Genomic DNA, 11,261 nt, shown 5'->3' on the forward strand with positions numbered 1-11,261 from the left:
GGCCCTCGGGGAAAGCCCTTCTTGTCCACGTGAAGAGCAGCGCTCCTTATGGATCAGTGACCAGAGAAACTGCTTAAGCAGTCAGTGAGGACCGACAGTACTTCCCACACTTCCAGTAGATGTAGTTAGTAAACAATGACCCACAATTCTAAATACAGAACTAAAAATCCATCTATTCAACCAAGTGAAAAACAACCAAATGTTTAAATAAACACAAATCACACATAGATTAAACATCCAAAACTTCAGAGTATGTAGACCAGGAGTGTTAAACCTACAACCCAGAGGGTCCAATCCGGCCCACAGGATGGATTTGTAGAAAATGTCACATTATTATGTGAAATACTATATTTTTCAGTTCCAGATACCTGTGACTAAATATTTTATGCATTTGTCGAACCACTGTGATCTCTATGTTGTAATGCACACATGTAAATGGTAAACTGAGGCACAACATTGTTGAAATTGCAATTTGGAGTTCTTGTTGTTTATAGGTTAATGATGCCATTATTTTAGTGGTACGGCCCACTTGAGATCAAATTACACTGTATGTGGCCCCTGAACTAAAATGAGTTTGACACCCCTGATGTAGACAATGCCCAAATTTCCTTGCTTCATCTCTTGTGCTTTTACAATCTTCCTCATAAATGCTTTGTTTTCCCATATCACTTCCCATCTGCAGTCATGCTTACAATGACTAATCAAATACTGGACGCATGCCGTGTCATGGGAGACATTCTGTTTTGCCTTCATGTCGTGTTCCTGTGTGTTCCCTGCAGAGATGGGTCTTTTCCCTACGACTCAGTTCCCTGGCAACAGAACGCCAATCAGCCTCCAGGTTCGTTGTCTGTGGTGACCACAGTGTGGGGCGTTACCAACACGTCTCAGAGCCAGGTGAGCTAAAGTGTCTCTGAGTGGACTGCGTTAAATAAAAAAATCATATTTCTTTAGTTTAAAAAAAAAATGTTGCTGCCAAAGGCTTGTCATCAGGAGGTGGTTTTCATTTTTCTCCAGGACATGTAAGTGTTACGTAATGGAAAACTGATGTAACTCTAAACTAATGCATACAATGTTAGGTGTGGCTTCTTCTAAATGTTGTTGTGGTGTAATGTGTATATCCACAACTCCTTTGTGTGCTGCAAAGTTTTCTGTGGTACTAGTTTTGAGACCAGCACTTTAAATGTTTCCATACAAAATCTGCTTTTTGTGCCACATACTGTTTAGCTTATGGAGTTGAAAGGAAAAAGTTAAATATAACTGAACATGTGCCACAAATTGTGAGTTGAAGGAACACATTTCAACAATGTCATATGCCTGAAATGTATGTTATTCCTTGGCAGCAGTGACTGTTATTCTGCTTTGAATCTGGATAAATGTGTTCACTGTTAGTTCCGCTGGTGAGAAGTTAATAGATGCATTAATTTGACTTCTTTTAGACGTGGCGGTGATCAGTGTGTCCGTCTGTGCTAAACATCTAAAGTATAACAATTTTCTTCCTGGAGCAGAATTAAAATCCACATGGAATATTTTCAACAAATATTACAGCGATGTTCATAACGTAGTGATGTGGTGCCTGTTTTAAGTCACCTTTAAGTCACATTTTTAGAATGATTCAAGGCAACAGAAAAACACAATTCCCAGTGTCCTTCTGGGTGTTAAAACTTCAGATCAACCAAAGCACTTTGTCCTCTTATTAGTCTTCATCAGGGTCTGAGAAACATCTAATCAAATGGAATTACACACCAGACACAAGAGGCATCCGGTTTCCCAGTTGTCGTCTGGTACTCAGCCCATAGAGGGCTCTAAGATACAAACACCTCCTGTATGTCATTCAGCCAATTTGGGATTCCATTTTTGCCAAATGGCTGTTTGTCACCACTTCATTCCTTTCACGTTCCCTGGGCATCAAGGGGATGACTCTTGTTCTCCACACTGATGCCTCTCTCTATATATATCTGTGTCCATCAGGTATTGGGGAATCCCATGGTAAACAACAATAATCCCATGAATCCTGGCGGAAACCCAATGGGCTCGGGTATGTCCGGCAACAATCCAGGGATGAACTCGCCACAGTTCCCTGGGCCTCAGCAGCAGTTCCCCAGCAAAGGCAACTCCAACCAGGGCTACATGCAGCAGGGCATGTACGGACGACCCAACTACCCCGGTGGAGGGGGCTATGGTGGAAGGTAAGTGGACAGCGTATGATTGTTGGTTCTTGCAATCATTGAGATAAATCCTGAGAATTTCATTTCTAAAAAGCGGTTTCTTCCTATCACAGCTACCCAGGAGGGCCCAACGGTGGACCTGGTGGAATGGGCATCCCTCCACACTCTCGTCCTCCTTCAGACTTCACCCAGCCGGCTGCTGCGGCCGCCGCCGCCGCGGTTGCAGCAGCCGCCGCCACGGCAACTGCCACCGCAACGGCAACTGTAGCTGCCATGCAGGAAACCCAGAACAAGGACATGAACCAATACGGACCGGTAGGTCATGAAACGCATTAGTGATGTCACCTTTGTGTGCATTTGTCATCGCACATTAGTTAGAAGTCTGTTTGCTCCTTCCAGTTCTTTCCTTTTATTAACAGTGGATTTAGGCTTATTATTGAACATTGTTCAGACTGAAAAATTTCGCTCAAATGAGTTCAAATTGAGCCAAAATGTACACCAGTTATTAATAGTGAAGAATAAATAATTAAAGCTGCAATGCATAACTTGTGGTGATTCAGGCCTGACTTAGGGAGCATTTGTGGGTTCCTTTAAACAATAGAATTCACTCCTGAAACGTTTCTTTGACACTGAACTCCACCGCGTTAGCACCTGTTTCCCTTTACTTTTGCAATGTCGACGTTGCTTTTGCCTCTGTGTGTTATCTTGACAGTTGCATGCAAACATTTTGTCTTCCAGATGAGTTCCTCTTTCCAGATGGGACCAAACCAAGCGTACAACAGCCAGTTCATGAACCAGCCAGGTCCCCGTGGTCCACCGTCCATCCCTGGAAACATGAGCACAGGCATGAATGCGTCCAACATGAGTGGGCCCCCTATGGGAATGAACCAGCCCAGGGGCCAAGGCATGGGGCCCTTTGGGGCCCATGGTCAAAGGATGCCCCAGCAAGGCTATGCAGGACCTCGACCTCAGAGCATGGGTATGCAGGGCATGAAGAGACCGTACCCTGGGGAGGTGAGTGAATATGAGTTCCACATTTTCACTTGAAAGACTTGCATCCTTATCCTGCTGTATGCTGAATATGCATTTCACTTCTGCATGTGCAGCCAAACTATGGTGGTCAGCAGTATGGACCAAACAACCAGTTCCCCAACCAGCAGGGGCAGTACCCCACACCCAACGCCTCCAGGCCGCTGCCATCCCCAAACTACCCTGGGCAGAGGATGCCAGGACAGCAGCTACAGGGCCAGTACCCACCACCAAGCGGTGCCATGGGCCAGTACTATAAGGTGCATTGATTTTCCTTCTAATGTTCAGGTCTAATTGCAGAGTGTTATGTTTAGGTGTATTGTATCATAATCTCACCAATCAAAGACCCCTTTAATACCAGATTTAATTGCATTTTAAGTAGAAGGAATTCATGCAGGTTTTTCTCTGACATTAGTGACTTTAGTAGGGATGCAAGACCTGGGTGAAAACACTCATTTCTTCTTCCTCTGCTCAATTCTTTGACAGTGACGCAAACTCTGGCATCATCTCTGAATGTTAGCATAGCCATTAGCCACATTTTTATTGAACCTTACTTTATCTAATAAGGACCTTAAAATCATTGACTCACTGTTGAGTTTCAATGAGGCACGGAAGTTAATGATATAACATTGTGACGACTGTAATAAGTCCCAGTTCACGCACGAATGATGCAAGCGTAAAAAGAAAACACTGACAATGTACACATACACATCAGCTAATTTCCTTTTGAAAGAGGCTTAATATGGTGCCATTTTGTTTTATTTGGAGGAGGAAATAATCTCGGTAATTTTGTTTCATGAAATTGCAGCAGGAGCCACCTTTTAATGGACAAACAAACAACTTCTCTGGAAGTGGATATCAGTACAACCAGGCTAATATGAATGGGGTAAGTCCATTTTTGTAGCACGTGTGTTTCACACTATCTCGCACTTGACTTGTGTCAAAGTATGATGTATTGATGAATTGTTTTCCTCTACAGCCACCCAGACCAGTGGGGAACTATCCTCACTCTCCAGTGCCAGGCAACCCCACCCCTCCAATGACTCCAGGAAGTAACATCCCTCCATACCTGTCGCCAAACCAGGATGTGAAGCCGCCCTTCCCTCCTGACATCAAACCAAATATGACCGCTCTCCCGCCGCCCCCAGGTCAGTAACTGGTAAACTACTGTGGAGGAATGTGGGATTTTGAAATGCGTGATTGCCTCACTGGTATTTCTTTTTCCCGCCCAAATAGCCAACCACAACGAGGAGCTCCGCCTGACGTTCCCAGTACGAGATGGCGTCGTCTTAGAGCCTTTCAGGCTAGAGCATAACCTGGCTGTCAGCAACCACGTCTTCCACCTACGGCCCTCTGTACACCAGACACTCATGTGGAGGTAAGACATGACTCAATGCAGGCTGTATTCTTAGATGGTCTTACCAGATATCCTAATGTAAATAAAATAGTTTTTCCCTCTTTCAGTAACCTCCATGTAAACGCTTTTGCAGTCTTCCTTTGCAGTTCTAGGTCTCGTAAATTACTTTACAACAGCCGATGTTAAATATCGTAAACACCAGCTGTGAGTAAAATCAACACGAGTGGTTTCATTGGGGATTTCTCTTCATTTTTTTTAACAATCGTAGTGATTGTAAAATAGATATTTTCTGGAGAGAAAGAGAGTTTAAGCCAGTTTGTCGTATGCTGAGCATATGAACAGACCATATTAAATATGGCAGGGACAGCTCGAGTTATTTGTAAAAACAGTTGGCTGCTCTTTTCCCTTACAGAGCTCTAAACACACTTTATTAATTTGTTTTTTTCTTCTTTTCTTTTTCTTCCCAGATCGGACCTGGAGCTACAGTTTAAGTGCTATCATCACGAAGACCGCCAGATGAACACCAACTGGCCGGCATCGGTCCAAGTCAGCGTCAACGCCACGCCGCTCACCATCGAGAGGGGCGACAACAAGACCTCCCACAAACCCCTGCACTTGAAACACGTATGCCAGCCGGGAAGGAACACAATCCAGATCACAGTCACTGCCTGCTGCTGTGTGAGTACAAAAATCTCAAAAAATAAAGAGGTATATAAATCCTGACACAAAAAATAGCTGTACATATAGCGAAACATTAATAAAAGCATTACACTTGTGCAACTGAGGATAATGCTTGTTTAAGTGACGGCAATATTTGTCCCCACAGTCGCACTTGTTCGTGCTGCAGCTGGTTCACAGGCCCTCAGTTCGCTCTGTCCTTCAAGGCTTACTGAAGAAGAGGCTTCTGCCTGCAGAGCACTGCATCACCAAAGGTATTCAAGAAAAAAAACAACAACAAAGTCACCCTCTGCACCCTTCATGTTCCTGATCACGCTCACACGCCGTTATTCTGTCCCTCTGCTTTAAAGTGAAGAGGAACTTCAGCAGCGTAGCAGCATCGTCGGGCAACACCACGCTCAACGGAGAGGACGGCGTGGAGCAGACGGCCATCAAGGTTTCCCTCAAATGTCCCATCACCTTCCGACGAATACAGCTTCCGGCGAGAGGTCACGACTGTAAACACGTTCAGGTACGCAACACGGGGACCAACAAAAACACACTGGGAGTCAGGAATATGATGCATTCAGGGAATAACAGACTCTCTCTTTTATGTCTTTCTTGCAGTGCTTTGATTTGGAATCATATTTACAACTCAACTGTGAGCGGGGGACATGGCGCTGTCCTGTATGCAAGTAAGTACATCCAGTTTAGAAACCTCGCAGTATTTGCCCTGTTTAAAGTGGTTCACCGTAATCTCTCGCAGTGCTTTAAGCCCTCTCTCTCTTCTCTCATTAGTAAAACAGCATTGTTAGAAGGACTTGAAGTGGACCAGTACATGTGGGGAATCTTGAACGCCATCCAAAAGTAAGTCCACGCACGATAAAACACATTTGCAACGCAGATACCATTCCTCTTGTCTGAAACATTTGCTTCCTTCTGTATTTCACCAGCTCGGAATTTGAGGAAGTGACCATTGACCCGACATGTAGTTGGCGGCCTGTTGCTATCAAATCTGACATCCACATCAAGGAGGATCCAGACGGACCGCTGGCGAAGAGGTTTAAGACTATGAGTCCCAGCCAGATGATCATGCCAAATGTGATGGAGATGATAGCTCAGCTCGGCCCCGGACCCTCGCCGTACCTGTCTCAACAAGGGAGCAACAACAGCGAATACAGCAGCCAAGGTAACCCGGCAGTCACTGCACAAAACCTCTCCAGCAAGCTTACAAATAATGTCATTAATTATGACACGTGTACTCATTTATTGATTGATTGATTTTGTTTGCTAGGCAACAGTTACCACGGGAACTTTGATTTCCCTCACGGCACCCCTGGTGGTACATCCATGAATGACTTCATGCACGGCCCCCAACTGTCTCATCCGCCTGACATGCCCAACAGCATGATGACGCAAGACAAGCCACTCTCCCACAATATGCCTGACTCAGTAAGTTCTATATATTTTTATTCACCCAGTTTTTTTTTTTACTTTTATTTGACTTTTACAACCTTGTAATAGGTCATATCATCTTATTTGCAATGCAATTTACACCTCTGGCAGGTTGTTGCCACAACAAGCGACTTCCCTTGTAAGTCGCTTTGGATATAAGCGTCTGCTAAATGACATGTAATGTAATGTAATATAGTAATAGCTTGGTAATTACAATCACTATTATGCTTGGATTTAATTTAATTTAATTTAATTTAATTTAATTTAATTTAATTTAATTTAATTTAATTTAATTTAATTTAATTTAATTCAATCAATCAATTACCATATTATTTAGTTGTAATTGATCCTCCATTATGTCACCAGAAAAAAAATAATATAAAGTGTTACCTATTAACTCGTAACAACTGCAACATTCTGCAAGTCATGTGGTGTGACTTTGTTGCTATGAAGAATTACTGTAATGGGACAAAAGCAAATCCTTGTATTTCCAAAAAAGGTTGAACTTTTTTTTTGTGATGTTACAACTGTTTAACCCTAGAAAAAAAATAATCAAGTTATCATAATTATTAGGGATAGAGCGATAGCACTTTTTGTGTCCAATACAACACTGATATCACAAACTTGAGCATCTACAGTGATTTGGATCAGTATTGGACCGACACTGACTGATACCGATTCCCATCTCTAATACTTGATAGATCAGTAAATAACAAAACTGAATGTGTCCCTCTCACTGCGCAGATACCTCACTCTGCCAGCAACGACCCATCACATGGTCCACTGCAGCAGAGCTTACATGCGTCTCCACACCCTGGGAGCCAATCAGGGCAGCAGCTGCACCACGGCGGGCATCCGCATCCGCATCCGCAGCCCTCGCGACAACCTCCACCTCCTCAGCAACAGCAACAGCAACCCGGCCCCAACAGCCATCCCCATGGCGACCTCACCTTTAACCCCTCCAGTTTGGACAGCCAAGCTGGTTCGGACATGCCCGAGCCATCTTTAGACGTGAGTCCTAACATACAGCTGATATTATTTTAAAAGCAGATCTTTATCATTCTCCATTTACTGAACAAGAATCGTGTCGTTCTTCTTCTTCTTCACAGCTTCTACCAGAACTCGCAAACCCAGATGAGCTGCTGTCGTACCTGGACCCCCCCGACCTCCCCAGCAATAGCAACGATGACCTTCTGTCACTCTTCGAAAACAACTGAGGCGAATCAGACACACACACAAACTTTTTCTGACTGCCTGCAGTTTCCCTGAGAACCCGGAGCGGTCGCTCAGTACTTGATGAACACAAAGATGCACTCCCTTTCTCTTCTTCCTCTTGTACAGTTTTCATTCGCCAGCGCAGATTGACTGAAAGAGGTTCAAACTCAAACACACAGTGGGAAGCTCACAACGCGGCGATACCTTTGAACTGTGCAGCTATACTCAGTTGATTTTTTTAATGCCACACACGTGTATGTGTGCACATTAGAAACACATTGTAGCATTTTCTTTTTTTATTATTATATTTTGTTTCCTTTTGAGAAGAAAAAAGGAATTAAGTGTAAACAAAATTAAAAAAAAAAAAAAAAGAAGAAGAAAAAAAAAATACTTGCGCTATCTGGCCAGTGTGCGTCATGTCCATATTGTTATTCCAATCTGAGAGGCCACAGCTTCCTGGTGTCACAGCTCCATTCCCCCGACTGGTCTGGTTAGTCGCAATGTTTTTGTCCACCACACATCATCTAAAAAGCACAAGAGATTTAGGCAACGCAAAAAAAAACAAACACAAACAAAAAATATACATCAGTGTGTACAAATGAAAATCAGTTAGATCCGTGTATATCTGTCCTTGTCAAAAAAGTTTTTTTAAAAACAACTTTTGCTCTTCTGGCAAAGAATTTTGAGAGTGATCGGCTTCCACTTTGTCTACAATTGTGATACATACATATTTTTGTCAAAAAGAGATCCAACCCTGCTTTGGAACAACTGGAATGGAGAAGATTTTGGCCTCACTAAAAACTAACAAACAAACAAACAAACAAACAAAAAAGGTTTATATTAGATAACAAGAAGAGCATATGTGTGCGTCTACATATTGTATAGTGATCATCCTCCTGTACAGCGGAGTGATTTGGATGGAAATGAAAAGGGACAATATGAGAGATTGGGCTCCTTCTGACCATCTTGCTGCATTTACTGCTTCCTGCTCTAACTCCTTCTGTGCCCCTTTGCTCTGCATGAGCCCCATTGTTACTCGGGTCAGCAATTTTTGCAAAGTTGCATCTCTTTCCCTGTTAAATGATGTGCTGTTTCAGTAGTCTACAGAAGTGCATGTGTGCCAAGCCCTTGTCTAGTGCTGTTCCAAGTGGTTTAAAAAAAAAGAAAAAAAGAGAGATATAGTGTGGTTTTTATCAGTTTGCTGTTTCCGCAGCTTTTTCTTTGTTTGTCTTTGATTTCTGTCAGATTTAGTATGATTTATTTAACACTAACACTGAAGGGATAATGCCGACATCAGCGATACATTTATCATGTGTTTGCCAGATATACGGTATTATATATTTTTGTTGTTTTTGTAGTTTTGTTTGTTTTTTTTGTCGCTGCATAATTAAAAACTATCCACAAATTATTTGGGAAACTACGCAACATCACCAAAGTTAGAGAGATGAGAATGGAGATGTTTGTGTTGATTGGTCCTGCGTTAGACTGTGTGTGTGTGTGTGTGTGTGAGTGAGAGAGAGAGTGTGAGGTAATATTGATTTCAAAGATATAGGAGAGGACAAATACAGTTTATCCATCACTGCTGTTCAAGAAGTGTTTTTTTTTTAAAGCAGTATTGGTGCCAACATTTAGCCACGTTTGTTTTCATTTTCACTTTTTGAGAAGAGTGCTGTTCAGTATGCAAATGTATTATTTTTGAAGAAAATGCTATTGTACTGTAAATATCATTGTGAATATTTTTGTATCATCTTGGTAATATTTGTCCTTTGATCATTAGTCGTCCAAACGTAACCACATTTGCTCCAGAACTCCCATCTGACCACTGACTCTGTTTGTAACCAGCGTACGGCGGCTGCCTCGCCGTCTGTCCAAACATCTCATAAGCTATTTCCTGCAAGTCATCGTGCTTTCTCGTCACTTTCCTCCCGGTGTACTCTGTCTTGCACTTGTCCAGTATACACAGTTTTCCCATCTTCCATGTGGTCTCCTGTCGAGGTGGATTGTGTCGCATCATTTCAAGTTTCAGACCTTAAGCTCAGTTTGAAGCAATATTTTTCTTCCATGCTCAGATGTGTTTGAATCAAAAAAAAGAAAAAGAAAAGAAAAGGTCACTGTCGTGTACTCATGAATATATGTTCACATTTTCTATCAGTGAAACCAAACAGTGATTTAAACAGTGGTTTAAAAAGATGTGGTATCAACTGGCTTTCAGTATATTTAGTGAGCTATGTGAATATCATAATTGTTGCTAATTGTCAATACGCAGTGGTATTTTAAAGATATATCACCACCATATTTTAAAGAAAATCATCATATTGTTTATATTTTATAGAAAAATGAGACCATTTACATTTTTTATCCCATTTTGTTTTGGTAAATTATTTTGTACTGCTTTTCTTATGAATCTGTAAGGCTAGAAATCCAATTTCTTTCAATTTGCAGCATTTGACTGATTTAACCACCCCCTGATTTGTGTCAGCATTATTTTAAATGCCTTTTACAAAATATGATTTGTTCCACTTCAGCACACTGACGTTTCCCATGCAGACATCACGTTTTGAAAGCAATTCACTGTTTAAAAAACAACAAAAAAAAACTATCCAAATTGAAATGTTTCATCCATCCCACTGAATCCACAATGCTTTATTTTGTTCTTACTTTGAAGTGAGCCACTTCAGTGTGTTAGGCAGCACCCCGAATCTGTAGTTGCACAATCATGATACAGGGCCATTTTTCCCGGGGGATGTTGTTTTAAAAATAAACGAATAAGTTCAAAAACAAACAAAAAATACAGAGAGGAAGGGCACGTCCGTCACTCTGGCCTGGAAAAAGGATGCTGAGGGCAAGGCTAGGTCAAACGTCCCAAGAATGCCTGTATATATGTAAATGACTGTAGAGACATGTGAACAGAAATGTATTCATTTTCCCTGGGAATGTGCATTGTTTCTTCAGAATAATAAAAAGCTTGCAACCCCTCTACTGGAAGTGGCTGAATATGGAAAATGAAACTTGTTAGTAAGTGTCTGTGGGTATCTCGGCACTTTGTCCCCCTCTGTAATATACTGTCACCTCTTTTTTTCCAAGGGGAACTGGGACAGCTATGTTTGACATGTAATATTTAGCCTAAGTGTTCTCGTCTGCATACTCTTGAGGTGCTAAAGCTTAAAAAAAAAAGAAACCCAACAACATCAAGGTTACGGAGAAAATCGCTTGGTGGGGTAGGAGAGAGGAGGCAGGAGGGAGGGAGGAAGGAAGGGAGGGAGGGACGAGTCCAGAAGACTGTAAACAAATCCATAGTTTGTACGATTTTTGATATCATGAACAGCTGCAGAAATGATCTACAATCTGATTCATGCAATGTGGCCATTGTCTCTATGTTTGTA

The 11,261-nt window shown here is 42.1% G+C and overlaps 1 protein-coding gene across 2 annotated transcripts in view; it reads left to right on the top strand.

Moving 5' to 3' along the window:
• LOC131448684 (zinc finger MIZ domain-containing protein 1-like) overlaps positions 1 to 10,857 on the top strand; it is a 130,169-nt gene extending 119,312 nt beyond the window's left edge. For both annotated transcript variants that reach the window (XM_058621341.1, XM_058621342.1), the window contains 17 exons: positions 780 to 894; positions 1,969 to 2,186; positions 2,279 to 2,480; positions 2,904 to 3,179; positions 3,272 to 3,454; positions 4,003 to 4,080; positions 4,174 to 4,342; positions 4,431 to 4,572; positions 5,019 to 5,229; positions 5,378 to 5,483; positions 5,580 to 5,740; positions 5,836 to 5,903; positions 6,007 to 6,075; positions 6,162 to 6,397; positions 6,503 to 6,660; positions 7,408 to 7,674; positions 7,773 to 10,857. In XM_058621341.1, coding sequence (XP_058477324.1) covers positions 780 to 894; positions 1,969 to 2,186; positions 2,279 to 2,480; positions 2,904 to 3,179; positions 3,272 to 3,454; positions 4,003 to 4,080; positions 4,174 to 4,342; positions 4,431 to 4,572; positions 5,019 to 5,229; positions 5,378 to 5,483; positions 5,580 to 5,740; positions 5,836 to 5,903; positions 6,007 to 6,075; positions 6,162 to 6,397; positions 6,503 to 6,660; positions 7,408 to 7,674; positions 7,773 to 7,880 — 2,767 coding nt within the window. In that variant the 3' untranslated portion in view covers positions 7,881 to 10,857. The remainder of the gene's footprint in view (positions 1 to 779; positions 895 to 1,968; positions 2,187 to 2,278; positions 2,481 to 2,903; positions 3,180 to 3,271; positions 3,455 to 4,002; positions 4,081 to 4,173; positions 4,343 to 4,430; positions 4,573 to 5,018; positions 5,230 to 5,377; positions 5,484 to 5,579; positions 5,741 to 5,835; positions 5,904 to 6,006; positions 6,076 to 6,161; positions 6,398 to 6,502; positions 6,661 to 7,407; positions 7,675 to 7,772) is intronic.
• Positions 10,858 to 11,261: the final 404 nt, after the last annotated feature.

Source organism: Solea solea, chromosome 21 (genome assembly GCF_958295425.1).
Source record: "Solea solea chromosome 21, fSolSol10.1, whole genome shotgun sequence".
Classification (NCBI taxonomy): Eukaryota; Metazoa; Chordata; class Actinopteri; order Pleuronectiformes; family Soleidae; genus Solea; species Solea solea.